Source organism: Salmo salar, chromosome ssa03 (assembly GCF_905237065.1).
Source record: "Salmo salar chromosome ssa03, Ssal_v3.1, whole genome shotgun sequence".
Lineage (NCBI taxonomy): Eukaryota > Metazoa > Chordata > Actinopteri > Salmoniformes > Salmonidae > Salmo > Salmo salar.
In genome coordinates, this window is record NC_059444.1 from 31721347 (window position 1) to 31740912 (window position 19566).

Here is a 19566-nt window from a genome sequence, read left to right on the forward strand (position 1 = left end):
GCTCTGACGACGACTGTTGACTGGCGGGCAGCTCTGACGACGACTGTTGACTGGCGGGCAGCTCTGACGACGACTGTTGACTGGCGGGCAGCTCTGACGACGACTGTTGACTGGCGGGCAGCTCTGATGACGACTGTTGACTGGCGAGGCTGGGTTGACACACTAGACTCCTGGTGCGTGGTGCTGGTACTGGGCGTACCAGATTGCGAACACGCACCTCCATGCTAGTGCGGGGAGCTGGCCTGGGGCTCCATTCTTGCCCCGCAAAACTCCCCTTGTGCCCCCCCCTAAAAAATTCTTGGGGGTGCCTCCCGGTCTCCCTTACCTCGCCAGCCTTCTTCCGCTGCTTGGTCCTTTGTTGGTGGGTAATTCTGTAACGACTGAGGGAACCAAGGTGCAGCAGAGGATGTGTTCATCATTAGAGTTTTAATTCAAATAAACAAGAGAACACTACAAAATGAACAAAAAACGACAGCAAACAGTCCTGTGAGGAAAATACTCAAACAGAAACAATTACCCACAAACCCCAGTGACAAACAACTCCTACATATGTGACTCCCAATCATGAACAACGATTCCCAGCTGTTCCTGACCAGGAGTCACAAGACACACACCAGACTGCCACGTCCTGACCCCCAAACTACTACACCAGCTCCATCTGCTGGTCAGGACGTGACAGTAACACACTATGCCGTGAAGGACTGAAATCCTGCAGCGCCCGCAAGGTCCCCCTGCTCAAGAAAGCACATATACATGCCCGTCTGAAGTTTGCCAATGAACATCTGAATGATTCAGAGGACAACTGGGTGAAAGTGTTGTGGTCAGATGAGAGCAAAATGGAGCTCTTTGGCATCAACTCAACTCGCCGTATTTGGAGGAGGAGGAATGCTGCCTATGACCCCAAGAACACCGTCCCCACCGTCAAACATGGAGGTGGAAACATTATACTTTGGGGGTGTTCTTCTGCTAAGGAGACAGGACAACTTCACCGCATCAAAGGGATGATGGACAGGGCCATGTACTGTCAAATCTTGGGTGAGAACCTCCTTCCCTCAGCCAGGGCATTGAAAATGGGTCGTGGATGGGTATTCCAGCATGGCAATGACCCAAAACACACGGCCAAGGCAACAAAGGAGTGGCTCAAGAAGAAGCACATTAAGGTCCTGGAGTGGCCTAGCCAGTCTCCAGACCTTAATCCCATAGAAAATCTGTGGAGGGAGCTGAAGGTTCGAGTTGCCAAACATCAGCCTCGAAACCTTAATGACTTGGAGAAGATCTGCAAAGAGGAGTGGGACAAAATCCCTCCTAAGATGTGTGCAAACCTGGTGGCCAACTACAAGAATTGTCTGACCTCTGTGATTGCCAACAAGGGTTTTGCCACCAAGTACTAAGTCATGTTTTGCAGAGGGGTCAAATACTTATTTCCCTCATTAAAATGCAAATCATTTTATAACATTTTTGACATGCGTTTTTCTGGATTTTTTTGTTGTTATTCTGTCTCTCACTGTTCAAATAAACCTACCATTAAAATTATAGACTGATCATTTCTTTGTCAGTGGGCAAACGTACAAAATCAGCAGGGGATCAAATACTTTTTTCCCTCATTGTATTCATTTTGCCAATTTGGTTGGGGAAAAAAATCTTAAAAACGGAAGCAAATGGAACAAAACAGGGATAAACATACCTGAATATGTCCAACAGAAACACTAATTTGCAGATGTTGGGCTAATGATTACACCCTATATCAGCTCGATGCATGCAAGAGTGTGTGGGGTATAGGGGACATTCAGTATCATGTAGTAGCCTAAACCTATCGCTGTTACATTGAACTGGGTGAATGGAATATGAATGAGAGTCATCCAATATGCTGTAATAGAAATAAGGCTATGCTCATGAAAAGAAAATCATCCCCCCTCATCTTAAACTGCATTGACCGCCACTGCTCTGTACCGTATATATTACTGAATTCTTCGTAAGCCTTAATGTCCTGCATGTCTGCATTCCATATTATTGAAAAAACAATGATAATATACATCCCCTTACGCCACCACATTGTACATTCTCTTACTGTTTATTTTATCTTCCTATATTGTCTGTTTGGCCCTATCAGCATATTGTAGGTAATGAATATCACATTTTGGGACCTTGTCCAATGTAAGGTAGGCTATGTGAAAGACAATGTCTAAACACACTAATAAGCACTAACACATTCATACACAGAGGACTACACACACACACACACACACACATACCTCACACACCTCCCCACCCCCCCCAACCTCCTAGTTCCTGATAGTACCTTTGGTTCCTTTGGGGCAGGGTCTCTCTACGGTGACTCCAGTGTGTGTCTGGGGCCAGGAAATGCCTCTCTTCGTTGTTCCCTCACAGAAGCGCCTGGGGGTGGGGGGGATCTCTGGGGCGGTGGGGTCAGCCGTCCCATGGGGGTCCTCCGCTGGGTTACCCGCCTCTCTCTCTCTCCCATCCCTGGGGTCAGCCGGAATCGTGGTGTTAACTGGGCCTTTGACTGTGGACGTGGTGGTGGTGATGAGAGTGGTGGTCTCAGGCAGGGCTGATGAGAGGGAGACATCTTTTGTAGTTGGCACTAGGAGAGGATGAGAGAGAAGAGTGGTGGTTATAGCTTTCATAAAACCCAGCCTTACCTTGAACTCCCTTCATACATTTCAGACATACATCAGATACATCAGTCAGCAGGGAAAGTTCAAGGTAGTTTCACTGTTTTAGTTCCACACCACTAGAAGGGATTAAAAGTCGAGCGATTAATCGGAATGGCCGATTAATTAGGGCCGATTTCAAGTTTTCATAACAATCGGTAATCAGTATTTTTGGACACTGATTTTTTACATTTTTTTTTTTTACACCTTTATTTAACTAGCCAAGTCAGTTAAGAACACATTCTTATTTTCAATGACAGCCTAGGAATGGTGGGTTAACTGCCTTGTTCAGGGGCAGAACGACAGATTTTTACCTAGTCAGCTCGGGGATTCAATCTTGCAACCTTACGGTTAACTAGTCCAACGCTCTAACCACCTGCTTTACATTGTACTCCACGAGGAGCCAGCCTGTTACGCAAATGCAGTAAGAAGCCAAGGTAAGTTGCTAGCTAGCATTAAACTTATCTTGTAAAAAACAATCAATCAATCAATCATAATCACTAGTTAACTACACATGGTTGATGATATTACTAGTTTACCTAGCCTGTCCTGCGTTGCATATAATCGATGCGGTGCGCATTCGCAAAAAAGGACTGTCATTGCTCCAACGTGTACCTAACCATAAACATCAATGTCTTTCTTAAAATCAATACACAAGTATATATTTTTAAACCTGCATATTTAGCTAAAAGAAATCCAGGTTAGCAGGCAATATTAACCAAGTGAAATTGTGTCACTTCTCTTGCGTTCATTGCACGCAGAGTCAGGGTATATGCAACAGTTTGGGCCGCCTGGCTCGTTGCGAACTAAGTTGCCAGAATATTACGTAATTATGACATAACATTGAAGGTTGTGCAATGTAACAGGAATATTTAGACTTAGGGATGCCACCCGTTAGATAAAATACGGAACGGTTCCGTATTTCACTAAAAGAAAAAAACGTTTTGTTTTCGAGGTGATAGTTTCCGGATTCAACCATATTAATGACCTAAGGCTCGTATTTCTGTGTGTTTATTATATTATAATTAAGTTTATGATTTGATAGAGCAGTCTGACTGAGCGGTGGTAGGCACCAGCAGGCTCGTAAGCATTCATTCAAACAGCACTTTCGTGCATTTTGCCAGCAGCTCTTCGCAATGCTTCAAGCATGTTTATGACTTCAAGCCTATCAACTCCCAAGATTAGGCTGGTGTAACCGATGTGAAATGGCTAGCTAGTTAGCGGGTGTGCGCTAATAGCGTTTCAAACGTCACTCGCTCTGAGACTTGGAGTAGTTGTTCACTTTGCTCTGCATGGGTAACACCGCTTCGAGGGTGGCTGTTGTCGATGTGTTCCTGGTTCGAGCCAAGGTAGGAGCGAGGAGAGGGACGGAAGCTATACTGTTAACCTGGCAATACTAAAGTGCCTATAAGAACATCCAACAGTCAAAGGTATATGAAATACAAATCGTATAAAGAGAAATAGTCCTATAATTCCTAAAATAACTACAACCTAAAACTTCTTACCTGGGAATATTGAAGACTCATGTTAAAAGGAACCACCAGCTTTCATATGTTCTCATGTTCTGAGCAAGGCACTTAAACGTTAGCTTTCTTACATGGCACATATTGCACTTTTACTTTCTTCTCCAACACTTTGTTTTTGCATTATTTAAACCAAATTGAACACGTTTCATTATTTATTTGAGGCTAAATAGATTTTATTGATGTATTATATTTAGTTAAAATAAGTGTTCATTCAGTATTGTTGTAATTGTCATTACTACAAATAAATACAGGGGGGAAAAAAATTCAAAAAAATCGGCCGATTAATCGGTATCAACCCTTTTGGCCATCCAACAATCGGCATCGGTATCGGCGTTGAAAAATCATAATCGGTCGACCTCTAGAAGGGATGGCTGCTCTACTCTACACATCAACTGGAGACGCCTATACATTCCTGGAGACAAAGAGTCTACTGCAGCACTCAGGTATTACTCCACCTCCCTCTGTTCTGTTTCTGCTCCAGCACAGAAAGCACAAAGTTAGGAGGAGGAAACCTGCAAACACTACACCAAGGTTTCACAAAAATCGGTCCTGGGGCCCCACCGGAACTACACAATTGATTCAAATAACAAACTCATCAAGCTTTGGTTATTTGAATCAGAAGTGTAGTGCTGGGTCAAAAACCAAAACGTGCACCCAGGGGCGACCCCAGCACTACGCTATCTCAGCTATTTTTATCTTTACCCAATCCCCAAAATAACGAGAGGTCAGGTAGTGTAGCAGCATCTGCCTGGCTGTCCTGGGAGTGGCTGATTAAATGTCAACAGGGAAGACAAAGCCTGCCTGCATTTGACTTTTTTCTTGTCCGTTTCATCTCTCTCTTTGATAAAGCCGGCGTGAGGAAACTAAACTGCCATGCTCTGGGCAAAAACCATACCTCAGCGATAATGCTCTGCTCCTGTATTCAATGCACAGCTATAAAGAACATCTGTGTAGGTGTGTGTAGTAACCAAGAAGGTGTAGTCTGTAGCCTTTTTTACAGTCTCTACCCATTTGTGTGATCACAGAACTGTGAATGTACAGTAGATGTATATTTGAATGAAAGAGGCAAATAGGAAAATAGATATAAAAAGAGTACAGAGAAAACAGTTTATTGTGCATGCTTGGGTATGCTTGCAACCCGCGTATGTGAGACAGTGACTGTGTGCATGACTACACTGGTTGCCTCTTGCCTTACTGATCTTATATTATTTCCACGGCCACACGATCGCTGGGGCTGATAAGAGGCAGCTTCCCAGAATGAGGTCTGCTACTGTGAAAGTCCCGCAGTGCCGTCTTCAGAGGCCCATGGTGCTTCAGGGAAAAGGCAATATCATGCTATCTGACACCCCATCATCAAACACATATCTCCATTTCCTCCCGACCTGAATGGTGAGAATGCCCACATTTAGAGTCTGAGCTCTGGAGCTAATCAGACCATCAGGAGACTGGTCGTCTTTGTTTTGTGTTTCCATTTCAGTGAAATCTGGAAGTTCATTACAAAGCCCTGTCTGTGTCTGTCTGTGTTTATGACAGGGTTTTTGAGAAAGACCTCAGAATGCATAAACAACAAAGCATTAAATCTAGCCGGACGCCGCGCTTCTCAGAAAAACGGGGAGGGGAAAAAAAGTGGCCCAGACAGCGACACATTTCGGATGAAAGAAAATGGCAGCCAGGATCAACCAGCCTTGTTGCAATGTTGTTGTGTTATGACATTTCATTCAATGACCTTCTCTCCCCTGGCAGGAGCAGTGTTTAATTGGGCTGTACTCATTCCTTCATTGTGCGTCCATCTGTCGGTCAGCTACTCACTCACTCACGTTTCTGAGCACTGAGCGTGGATGCAAATGAGCGTCTGACATATGTCCAGTTCATTGTTGTGTGAACAGATGTTGAGAGGAGGTCTCTTATGAATATTTGACATTCATGCCGCAGCGGGTTGTGTGGTGGTGTTCTCTCTCCCTGTGGACAGGCAAGAGGCTGTGAGAGAATAAAGACTTAAAGGGAATCTACAAAACACCATACTGAGAGAAAAACCCTCATACCAGAGTCACTATTCGAAGGAGACTATCATAGCTACTGATGAGCGCTGGAATTCTGGTCTAGTTGTAGTTTACTAGTGCCCGAACTTGACCTCGCGGCCGCTTCCTCTCTACAGCGACAGATAAATAAATAAACAAATAAGATAAATATACCAAATCTAAACCACTTGTCAAAGAGGACCATCTTCCTGTTACATTTCTCTTGATGTCTCCATCCACCGCCCTCCCGCACTCTATCATTTTCTTTTGATTATGACGAGTCATTTCACAGATGGTGGTTGAAAGCTGTGTGTCCTCTGCTAGCACTCAGGCCAGAGAGGGGCCACCTCAATTAGCTGTCATTTCACTCAAGAGCTAGTTAAAGTCCCTCTGGGTGGGGAGGCAGACGGCTAGGACACTCTGGGTGGCATATGTTGAGTGATGTCTGTTATAAATAACATGAGGTGCTCAGAGGTTGAGTAGCACTCTGAAAAATGCACGGTGTCGGGAATTTTGGGAACTTTTGAAAACCGAATAGAATGAACTAGATATAATGGAATCGACAGCAGTGGAATGGGGGCCATTGAGAAAGCAAATAAAGGGTTAGGCAACACTGTCCACAAAAAAAATGTCGGAACTTGCAAAAACTAAATAGAATGAACTATACACAATCGGCAGCAAGTAATGGGGCACTTCAAGGGAGTGAGGAAAGGGTTAAGCAATACTTTCCACTAATGATAAATAAAGATGAAGTTAGAGTTCTATATTTTAACATCACCGCAGGGCACTTTTCTTACTTTCCAAAAATGAAATACTAACAAGATGATCAGAGGCACAGCTAGTGTATGCTGTTTGTCTAAGCTAGCCCTATTGTTTGAAGACCAAGTCCCAACTCCAGAAAAGCCAGATTTCTCATGGCTCTGGAAAGGACACGTTTGCCATTATCTCTGAAGAATTGAGAAAACGACATAAAAAGGTTATTTAAGAAAGTTTGACAGGGAAACAACATAATAACGGGCCATCAGTGTGTCTGTGGCACGGAAGAAACAAACGTCTTGTGACTCTCCTCTCTCTCTCTGCAGAAAGTAGCTATTTCGGTCTTTACGACAATTCAAGGTTTGTTTTGAAATCAATGATTGTTGAAACGAAAGGGTTGATTAAATAGTCGATCGACTGAATGAAAATGTCAAATACTGAGTGCCACTACATCGGCGTCACAATAGATTCAATAATTAAGCAAAGTCTCAATGAACTTCCAAATGTCAGAATCCTCCAAAACTTTGTGGCGGTGTTTCTTAATTCACACAGTGTTTTTCAAAGTGTGAATCTGGCCATCTATGAGGACTGCAATAAGAGGCCAAAACAGCCTGTACCAAACTGTTGGACACGACACAACCAACGCACCACCAGCCTACACTGCAACGCCATGAATAACGAATGGTGTGAGGGTGAGTGAGTGTGTGGGCGTGTGTGTGTGTGAGAATGTATGTGTGTCTGCGAGTGTTAACGTGTGTGTGTGTGTGTGTGTGTGCATCTGTGCGTTTTAAGCTTAGCCATTTCCAGTCAGCCAGACAGTCTCCCTCTCTCTCTGAATATCTCAAACTTAAAAAGGGAGTAAACAGCAATACTGGTGAGCCACAACTGTGGTGTTGCTTTTTTGAAGATCCCTACGCCAGACCAGTAGCTAATGATAGAGAGAAACAACAAAACCCAGAAAACATGAATATTACATTCGCTTGTTTTTATGCAGTCTCATCCTGCTCTGCTTGAGCCTGTGTGACGCGCTGACGTGAACATCAGTTCTGTGTAGCTAGTAGCTCCCGTAATGGGTCTAAGTGAACCCTCAGGTCACATAGCCCTTTCTGCCCTGGGAAGACAGGTTTTTCCTGGCTTTGCCTTTAGTACAATTTGGAATAACTCATGGGTCATTCTGGCAGAAAAAATCACACAGTGGATGAAGTAAATAACTGAAAAGGCGTAGTTTGTTTTCCTCCTAATGTGTGCTTATTACCTGTATTTACTGGACTAGGGCGATTACCACATCAAGCATTGCTGTGGCATTGCGGTGGGCGTTATTGACAGTTGTTCTTAAAGATCAAGAGACAGAAAAAGCCCTGCCACTGCCAGCCAGACAGGATTTGGATCAATGTGATCTGATTTACGAGAGCTGAAACTGAAGACTGGGGCCACCTCATACCTACGGTAGGGACACCAGGCCATGGAGCCACTTTGAGAGAGAAAGGTAGCTAGCACAAAATATACTGTACAGCTATGAACACTCTCTCTTCCAGTTCTTTAAAATGTCCACTTTAAGTCACATATTCCAATCCCCCAATCAGGAAGTCAGACTCATGAAGACTTGTGCCATGGCAACAAGAGGAACAAATGGAGTCGTTCCAACTATCCGCCTGGCACCTTGACCTCTGACACACACACACACACACACACACACACACACACACACACACACACACACACACACACACACACACACACACACACACACACACACACACACACACACACACACACACACACACACACACACACACACACACACACACACACACACACACACACACACACACACACCCTTGACTCCGGTCTGCATGACTCTCCTTGCTGATGTGTTAATTCCTTCTGATCCACTAAGCGGCAAGGACCAACCCACGTGATCTGGTAAATATTCCCTTTGTTTCTCTGCTTCAAAGAGTATAAAGCCCAATCCCAAAAGCCTCACTGTGTGTCAGTCACGATACAATTTATTAATGAGCCCAGCAAGTGCTTCTTCATCGTGCTACACGTCGACGCAAAGTTTAAAAAGCATTCAAATAAATATGCATAACTGAGTTTTATAAGCAGCCAGATTGAATGAGCAGAACGTCGATAGAGCGAGGCAAGACGAGGCGCTTTATGACATCAGCACGTTTTGTGAGGCAGAAGGAGATCTAGTCGATTATAATCTCACTAACTAGCCTTTTCCATGAATGCAGTGGCATGGTCGGCGACTCAGCTGTGCCTTTCTTCTCCTTGGGTTTTTGGATCTCTCCATGTGGCTAAACCCCACAGTTCTCCATTGGCCCTGTTCCTCTCTGTGAAGGCATTCATTTAACACTCCTCTTTTTTACTCCTCAGATCAATGCTACCTCGAAGGCAAATACATTTTCTCCCTTCTCCCCTCATTACTTTGAAATGCTCCTGGCAATTATTGGCTCCCCTGATTAGCCTTTGGAATTAATTAGACCAAGTCCCGAGTCGATGTCTTTGAGGAATCTCAGACAATACCCTTGCAAGTTTGTCCCTACACATTTTGTAAAGGGTGGCACTTAGGGGCACATTTTATTGTCACGTTGGAGCAGTACGATCTCTTAAATAGTCAGCCTTCTAAGGAGGTGGACTATTAACGTCTTGATCACTGGTGTCTTGTGTGTTCGGAAAGCATTAGAGGAGTTTCACTCTTCAACACATGTATGTGTTCTGAAACTCATACCCCTGTAGCAAATTCAAATGAATCCTTGGAGTTTTGAATATATCTGAGGAATTATACAGGTAACAAACACAGTTATATATGCACACAAAATATACATTTGGAAACATTCAGGTCCATTTGTTTTGGTTTCTGTCTTATCCCCTAAAACACCTAATATAGATATATAAATCGGCTTTACCTGGCTCCCGCAGGATGAGCTTTTCAAAAAGGGTGGATGCAAAGGTTGTTGGCATAGTAGGAGAAGGCACAGTCGTGGTAATATACTGACTACAGATCTCGGTAAAGGAGAGAATCGTAGTGATTCGGTTCAACTGACAACTTTTACGTGGGGCCCCATGAATCTTAAATAGGGCTGACGCCAATTAGTCGACTGGTCAATCGTTTGGTCGAGCAGTAGCAAATATATCTATATTTTTTTAATGGCAAAAGACACCTGTCTTATTCGCGCCCATCTCAGTGAACTAATCCATTGCGGAGGCTGAGACTAATCCATTGCGGAGGCCGTGGGGATGGCACAGTCTAAGAAGAAGGGGAGTGTGGCTAAGATGCACAATGCATATCTCGCTCCATAATACGCTCCCTCCTGCCAATTTGTGCACATTCATTGTTTCATAATTCATCGTGTGAATTGTTTGCCTTTCATTGTTAGTTCCCCATTACATACGCTACATGACCAAAAGAATGTGGGCACCTGCTCGTCGAACATCTCATTACAAAACCATGGGCATTAATATACAGTTGGTTCCCCCCTTTGCTGCTATAACAGCCTCCACTCTCCTGGCATCCGCCAAACCCAGATTTGTCCGTGGGACTGCCTGATGGTGAAGCGTGATTCATCACTCCAGAGAACGCATTTCCACTGCTCCAGAGTCCAATGACGGCAAGCTTTACACCACTCCAGCCAACGCTTGGCATTGCGCATGGTGATCTTAGGCTTGTGTGCGGCTGCTCGGCCATGGAAACCCATTTCATGAAGCTCCCGACTAACATTGCTTCCAGTGTGTAGTTTGGAACTTGGTAGTGAGTGTTGCAACTGAGAATAGATTATTTTTACGCGCTACGCGGTCCCGTTCTGTGAGCTTGCGTGGCCTACCACTATGCGGCTGAGCCGTTGTTGCTCTTAGACGTTTCCACTTCACAATAACAGCACTTACAGTTGACCCGGGCAGGTCTAGCAGGGCAGAAATAGTTCAAACTGACTTGTTGGAAACGTGGCATCCTATGATAGTGCCACGTTGAAAGTCACTGAGCTCTTCAGTAAGGCCATTCTACTGCCAATGTTGGATAAAAATCTCAGCAACAGGTGTGGCTGAAATAGCTAAATCCACTAATTTGAAGGGCTGTCCACATACTTTTGCATATACGATGTATATCACAGTAGTGCATTTACATGTAGGTGGGGGCGAAGTGACTATGCATAGGTAACAAACAAACAGCGAGTAGCAGCAGTGTACAAGGAGGGGGGGGGGACGATTTTTATGAATTGTTCAGCAGTCTAATGGCTTGGGGTAGAAGCTTTTCAGTCTCCTGAGGGGGAAAAGGTTTTGTCGTGCCCTCTTCACGACTGTCTTGGCATGTTTGGACCATGATGGTTCGATGGTGATGTGGACACCAAGAAACTTGAAACTCTCGACCCGCTCCACTACAGCCCCGTCAATGTTAATGGGGGCCTGTTCGGCCCGCCTTTTTCTGTAGTCCACGATCAGCTTTTTTTGTCTCACATTGAGGTAGAGGTTGTTGTCCTGGCACCACACTGCCAGTTCTCTAACCTCCTCCCTATAGGACGTCTCATCGTTGTCGGTGATCAGGCCTACCACTGTTGTGTCGTCAGCAAACTTAATGATGGTGTTGGAGTCGTCTTTGGCCACCCAGTCGTGGGTGAATAGGGAATACAGGAGGGGACTAAGTACACACCCCTGAGGGGCCCCAGTGTTAAGGATCAGCGTGGCAGACGTATTGTTGCCTACTCTTACCACCTGGGGGCGGCCCGTCAGGAAGTCCAGGATCCAGTTGCAGAGGGAAGTGTTTAGTCTCAGAGTCCTTAGCTTAGTGATGAGCTTCGTGGGCACTATGGTGTTGAACGCTGAGTTGTAGTCGATAAACATCATTCTCACACAGGTGTTCCTTTTGTCCAGGTGAGAAAGGGCCGTGTGGAGTGCGATTGAGATTGCGTCATCTGTGGATCTGTTGGGGCGGTATGCGAATTGGAGTGGGTCTAGGGTGTCCAGAAGGATGCTGTTGATGTGAGCCATGACCAGCCTTTCAAAGCACTTCATGCTTTGAAAGTAATCATTTAGGCAGGTTACCTTCGCTTCCTTGGGCACAGGGACTATGGTGGTCTGCTTGAAACATGTAGGTATTACAGACTCAGTCAGAGAGAGGTTGAAAATGTCAGTGAAGACACTTAACAGTTGGTCCACGCATGGTTTGAGTACACGTCCTGGAAATCCGTCTTACCCAGTGGCTTTGTGAATGTTGACCTGTTTAAAGGTTTTGTTCACATCGGCTACCGAGAGCGTTATCATACAGTCATCCAGAACAGCTGGTGCTCTTGTGCATGCTTCAGTGGTGCTTGCCTCTAAGCAAGCATAAAAGGCATTTACCTCGTCTGGTAGGCTCGCGTCACTGGGCAGCTCGCGTCTGGGTTTCCCATTGTAGTCCGTAATAGTTTTCAAGCCCTGCCACATCTGACGAGCGTCAGAGCCAGTGTAGTAGGATTTAATCCTGTATTGACGCTTTGCTTGTTTGATGGTTCGTCTGAGGGCATAGCGGGATTTCTTCTAAGCGAATAGTCTCCCGCTCCTTGAAAGCGGCAGATCTAGCCTTTAGCTCGATGCGGATGTTGCCTGTAATCCATGGCTTCTGGTTAGGATATGTACGTACATCGATGTCATCGATGCACTTATTGATGAAGCCAATGACTGAGGTAGTGTATTCCTCAATGCCATTGGATGAATCCCAGAACATATTCCAGTCTGTGCTAGCAAAACAGTCCTGTAGCTTAGCATCCGCGTCATCTAACCAGTTCCGTATTGATATTCTATACAATGTGGCAAGTTTGCTAGAGCAAGCTTCAGGCCAAACCCAAGACAACAGTTGATACAATGTTTTAAGTTCATTGCAGACAGGCCATGCATAGCCAATGTGATTCATAGGATATTTATTTTCTACCTGCAGGCTGCAATGTTTTTATTTGTTGGTTTCATGTAGGCTATTTTTTACATAGTTGGAAATGCCAATAGAAGTTACTTTTGTGTCTTATTTCATCAAATACAGTGCTGAAAGCATCAGACAAGGTCAATGCATATAGTTGATTTTATTAAAACACTTAGGGTGTGTCTACAGTTGAAGTCGGAAGTTTACATACACTTAGGTTGGAGTCATTAAAACTCGTTTTTCAACCATTCCACAAATTTCTTGTTAACAAACTATAGTTTTGGCAAGTCGGTTAGGACATCTAGTTTGTGCATGATACAGATCATTTTTCCAACAATTGTTTACAGACAGATTATTTCACTTATAATTCACTGTATCACAATTCCAGTGGGTCAGAAGTTTACATACACTAAGTTGACTGTGCCTTTAAACAGAAAGCATACTTCCAAAGTTGTGGCAAAATGGCTTAAGGACAACAAAGTCAAGGTATTGGAGTGATCGTCACAAAGCCCTGACCTCAATCCTATAGAAAATCTGTGGGCAGAACTGAAAAAGTGTGTGTGAGCAAGGAGGCCTACAAACCTGACTCAGTTACACCAGCTCTGTCAGGAGGAATGGGCCAAAACTCATTGTGGGAAGCTTGTGGAAGGCTACCCGAAACATTTGACCCAAGTTAAACAATTTAAAGGCAATGCTACCAAATGCTATTTGAGTGTATGCAAACTGTAAACTGACCCACTGGGAATGTGATGAAAAAAATCTAACCTGAAATAAATCATTCTCTCTCCTATTATTCTGACATTTCACATTCTTAAAATAAAGTGGTGATCCTAACTGACCTAAGGCAGGGAATTTATACTTGGGTGAAATGTCAGGAATTGTGAAAAACTGAGTTTAAATGTATTTGGCTAAGGTGTATGTTTTTTATTTATTTGTATTTCACCTTTATTTAACCAGGTCGGCAAGTTGAGAACAAGTTCTCATTTACAAAAAAAAAAAAAATGTAAACTTCCGACTTCAACTGTTTATATGGAAAGATACATCCATTTTGAATTTTATATCGTTTTTTTTTTAATCTCTGGGTTATATCAATTCCCAGGTTAATTTAATGTTTTCATGTACATCTGAGCTATTGCTGTTCAAGCAGGGAGAAATTCAGCTGGTATGATGTAGCATTACAATAAATCTTCTCTCACTGCACTAGAAGTTAATATGAATATGACTTTTAAATCACCTATCACATCTATCATACATGTCAGATTTCAATACTGGCCGATGTCATTACGTGGGAGGTTGTCTTCTCTTAAATGAGCCGTTGATCATAGTTTTGCGATATTCCTACCTCGATAAATGTGTAATTTAACAGAGGGTCCACTATATTTCTCCTATTAGTCTGCCTCTTCAGTCCAGGGTGCATTGCATTGCCGTTGCCAATGTCAGACTTCACTCTGCAAGGCACATCGATCTGCAGGTTGAACATGGTGAGATTGTAGACTACTAAATTGATAGCGCAGTTTGTTTAGGCGATTTTACAGCGAACTAGCTACTTCACATGCTGATATTGACTTTCGTATTATTGTGTGAAGCTATGTTTGCTAGAGCGGCAGGTAGCTTAGTGGTTAACAGCAATAGGCCATTAACCGAAAGGTCGCTGGTTTAAATAAGCAAGATGGAACAATCTACCGTTCTGCCCTTGAGCAAGGTAGTTAACCCCCAACAACTGCTCCCCGGGCGCCAATGACATCGATTAAGACATGCCTCCCACACCTCTCTGATTCAGAGGGCTTGGGTTAAAAGCGGAAGACACATTTTGGTTGAATGCAAGGTATCCCCTAGCTACACGGCCAGCCCGTAGAAAGATCATTGCATTGTGGGTTTTGTAGTCGACTTGAGCTGCAACTGACTTCCACAACAATCACATGTTGCTATCAACCTTATTATAACGACAAAATGAAACACTTGTTCACAGTGTTATTTAACACAGTAAATTATAGTAATTTGTGGATTTTTCCTTTAATGGACACAATTAGTTCTCTCTCTGCACCTCAAGTGCTTGTTGGTATCAGTGAGAGAGTCGTTCTTTTAGCACCACACAATCACTCTGCAGAACAGGTTGTTTAATTCCTCTCTGTACTAAACATGAACCATTTACTTTCATGTGCCTACCTGTGCCATTCACAAAAGCCTAGTGGAATCTTGCAGCTGGCATAGCCTTGCTTCTCTATCTGCATTCCTCTATGAGCAGTTCAATGGTTTCATAAAATTACACTTTTTAAAAATGTACCTTTATTTAACTAGGCAAATCAGTTAAGAACAAACTCTTATTTTCAATGACGGCCTAGGAACAGTGGGTTAACTGCCTTGTTCAGGGGCAGAACAACCGATTTTTACCTTGTCAGCTCGGGGATTCGAGCTTACAAACTTCCGGTTACTAGTCCAATGCTCTAACCACTAATGCTCTAACCACTACCACTTATTGATATGCAGAGGCCAGTTATAAATGCAAATATATACGTTTCAATTCCAGTAGCAGAACTGTAGCTCGAACAAGGAGTCTTAAACTAAATAGGGTCAAATAATCAACAACTGTGTAGGTACTGTGTGGTTGTTCTCATCATTACGTCTATCGCATGCAGCTGAGCCAGCGAGTTTGTTTGTGCGTCTGGCTCTCTGGTCTTTGCATTTGCTGTAGCATTAGCTGTGATAACAGAACACTGTGAAGCCCCTTGATTGGAAATGCACTGCCATGCGGACTCCTCTTCTCTTTTTCCGTGTGGCTGTTATAAGACATTGAGGGTAGTTTACATTCATCTTAACCTGAGCATCCAAAATGGGCCATTTGCATGTGCATACATGCCAGTTCGGCCATGGAGAACTAGCTCATTAGAGTTCTAGTATTTATTCTGTTCCATTCTACACAGTCTACTTAATTGAGTGCTTTGGTTGGGTTGGGCACACAGAGAGACTCAACCTCTGACCTTCATGTCAAGAGCTCACGGCCACCGTCTGTCTGTCTGTCTGTCTGTCTGTCTGTCTGTCTGTCTGTCTGTCTGTCTGTCTGTCTGTCTGTCTGTCTGTCTGTCTGTCTGTCTGTCTGCTGGGCAGATATACATGTAGAGGGAGCAAAGGGAAAACAAACAGACGTGTTGACAGGTGGTCAGCGTGTCCGCGGATACGTTGCCCTTGGACACAAGAGGTCGGGGATCAGATTTCACAATCTTAACGTTAATCTAGCCTGGGACCCTCACTAACCGAATATCACTTCGTTTTCAATATCGTTTTACTCCAACTTGAACCCCCCCGACGTCAGCGTGGTAGCATGTTCCCCCCCCACGGTGACTTACACAGTGCGTTAGCGGGGACTTAGCCGAGCTCTCAGTGATAAGGAGGAAGCTGCATCCCGACGTCACGCCAGCATGGTATAGAGTTGATAGTTCCTTGTCGAGTGCAGTGCGTTAGTGGGGACTTAGCCTAGTTTTTAGGGATAAGGAGGCTACAGGCAGGTAATTACGCCCATTATCACACAGCGTGATGTAAGAGCCCTGTCTGATGACACGCACGTCTGTCTCTCCTCAGACACTTCACAGATTCATTTAAAACCCTACACCGTCTAATAGATATCAATTTCGGCGGATGGTCCTTTCTATTTTTTTTTCTCTTCAACAGCGCTCAAGTCACTATTCCAACCTTGTCATCCGGGCCATGATTTACCGGCATTACCGCCACCTAGTCACACGGTACCTTAACTCTGGGTTTTAACACCAACCCCCACAAAATGATGGAGATTGTCTCAATCTCGGGTAAATGAGGGGCCGTCAACAACACGGTTGATAGGGTAGCCATAGCAACAGATGTCCGAATCGGATCCAAAGGCAAGGCAAGGAAAGTGGGGATGGGATAACCTTCTGTCATACCGTGTGCAATATTTCAGAATCCCATTCCGGGGCATTAAAGGGAAGTTCACAAGGCCACTGCTCATAATGGATTGGGATAAGACCTGAGATTAGAGAATTTGATAGGGTCCAAGTGGAGAGGGAATGCTTGAGCTTGCCTTATGGTAATAAAGGAAGCAAGGCTTTCCAGCGGATGCCTCGTGCCAGACTGCGAAGCCCCCTAAGGGAGTTATACCCCGTTCCAAGGTATAACTGTAATTTTCTGTTTACTAATAAGGACTAACCAAACCCCACTATTCTCTGAATCACACCTGTATTGTGTTCAAAATAAACAAATCTGTCATCATGAGACTTATATACACCCCCCCCCCCCCTACACACACACACAGGAATATGTTCAGCACCTGACACAAACACAACACAAAGGGCTGTATACTAAACTGAAATATGTGTTTGTAACTTTACAGCAATCATCTATTGAAACTAAGTTTGTGAAATTCAATGTACACATGCAGATCTCAAGTCAGGATTCATCTGAAACAGGCCACACCGTGACTGAGACGTACCTTCAGCAGGGTCTTTCTCCGCGTCAAACTCCAGATCGTAGCGCAGGATGTAAAAGTTATTCCACACGTACAGCTGGTTATCTCTGGGGTTGTAATCCACAGCAGCGATGTACTGGTACTGGTTGGGGAACAGGATGTCCGTGTACTCTCCCTGGCTCAGCTTGGTGTTGTAGATGTAGTCGATGTGGCTCTTGGGCGCCTCGCTCTCGTTCTCCTCGTAGGTGGACCGCACCACGTGCAGCACGCCGCACACCATGAAGGCATTGGAGGCGGATCTCTTGTCGTACGCCGTCTCCCAGGTGGCCTCGAAGCGGAGCGTGTATGGGTTGAGCTGTGAGACCACCATGCGCCCGTTGTTCTGCTCCGTGGCGTAGATTACCCACAATCCCCGCTCATCGACGGCGAGGTCTATGTCCGTCTTGCCGCCCCAGCGGTACGGCGAAGTGTCGTGATAGTTGGCGTTGGCCACGATGGCTTCACCGCTCTTGATGCGTGTGCGGAGATCAAATTTCACGATGTTGCGCGTGCGCTCCTTGTTGAAGAAGATGGCTCCGTCGTAGGCCACGAAGCCGGTGCCGTCGACTCGATGTGGGAGTTTATAGGTGGTAGTCTGGCGGCCATTTTTTAAGTCCTCCAGGGAGTTGTACTCAATCAGAGTGTCGGTGCGGTACGGTGTCCAGGGCATGAAGAACACCTTGTCTCTGGCCTGCAGGGGGTCTTTACACCACGACCCCGCCTGTTGCTCTGCCTCAAACACAAACGTGGGCTCCCCCACCTCCATCAGGGTCCCGGGACAAATGAAAACTAGTGAGGGAGAGGGAGACAGAAAGATGGGTTTAAGTAAAGAAAATAAGCAGAGTATCAACACAAATATTTCTTCAAGGTATTGTAGTGTGTATAGTTTTCGCTGCTGTCTGAGTAGAGTGTGGGACAAAGACGTGTGGCACTGTCATTGAACTAGCGCTGAGTGCCATTGCTTGTGAATAGAGGGAAAAATAAAAGTGCAGAAGTGAATAAAGGACTTGCTTCCTTATAGAGTCTGTCTGCCATACACGTTAACTGTGTGGGACAAAAAAAAGTTAACAAAAGGAGGAAAAAAACCTGTAAATGCAAGACATGGGAGAGGTAGCTAGGGCTGAAGTGTATACTGGAACTTGTTTTAATTACAACTTGTGTAAATGGCCGAACTGCACATGCTTACTGAAAAAGCACACAGAAGACAAAATGATAAGGGATAAGACTTCACGTCTTGTGGAGAGACCAAATGACATATTCTGGATGGAGGTGGCAGCAAAGCTGGGATAAAATGATGAGGGTGGAGCTTTGGGAGAAGACAGGACAACAACAGTAGAGGCTGGAACTCTACGTCATAACAGACAAAAAAAAGAAACCTTTGATGGGTGAGGGAGGTCATGGCAAGTGTCCCATTGGAATCCTATGGATTGGTTGTAGATGAGAAAGGCAGGTGACCATCACGTGCTATGGGTGTGATCAAAGGGTATTGCCAAGCAGAACAAGACTAAGCCAGAAGACAATACTAAACTTTATATAAAAACAAAAACAAATAGTTACTCTCATACTAAGTAGGTAGGCGGGGATATCATTCCTAACGTAATCCACCTCATGAGTCAGTGATGATCGTTCTGATAAGATGTCATGTGTTCATGTCTGGACCAGAAATATCTTTCAATCCTCTAGACTGCTTTAAAAAAAAAAATGCCTTTGAAATTCTAATTGTCTCCCAGAGTCGCAATCAACACCCTATCGGGGTTTGGGGCGGGTGTTTTGACTAGAGAGGCAATCAGAAGAGAGGAGACAAGAGGGAGGGTTGTATTGAACACCACATAACAGGGGGCTGGGGGGGGGGGACGGGGGGGTAAGACTGGACCACTCATTTACCTTTTTGTTCCACTTCTATTTTAGGCATTGGAAAAGAAAGAAAGCAAAAAAGAAAGAGTGCAAGAGGGAGAGAAAGGTTATCGTGAGTCAACTACCAGGTACACGAGCAGAGAAGGTTAGAGGATATGATCGATAGAGGACCAAGAGATGCCTGTTTTGGGGGAACAAGAAAAATACTGGGGGGAAAAATAGGACATTATCATGCCCTATAATATGAAAGCACACAGGTTAGGGCTGGAGTCAAACACTGTTTAACCGATCACGATTCCATGCTTTTCTTGCCATCAAAATAATATGTTTTAGCCTGGTCACTGACCGCATCGGTAATAATCAGGCCACAGTACTT

At 44.5% G+C, this 19566-nt stretch overlaps 1 protein-coding gene across 12 annotated transcripts in view; it reads right to left on the bottom strand.

The window, feature by feature from the left end:
* Window positions 1-19566, bottom strand: part of LOC106599757 (adhesion G protein-coupled receptor L2) — a 126082-nt gene that overhangs the window by 43467 nt on the left and 63049 nt on the right. For 10 of the 12 annotated variants that reach the window (XR_001327565.2, XR_006769103.1, XM_014191055.2 and 7 more), the window contains exons 5-6: window positions 17322-18125; window positions 2300-2602 (exon numbers count right to left, since the gene is read on the bottom strand). Coding sequence is in view for 10 of the 12 variants with exons in the window: in XM_014191055.2 (XP_014046530.1) it covers window positions 2300-2602; window positions 17322-18125 (1107 nt within the window). In the remaining 2 variants the exon portion in view is untranslated. Of the gene's footprint in view, window positions 1-2299; window positions 2603-17321; window positions 18126-19220; window positions 19264-19566 lie in introns of those variants that run through there. The other 2 variants (XM_045714722.1, XM_014191060.2) reach the window with 1 other exon arrangement.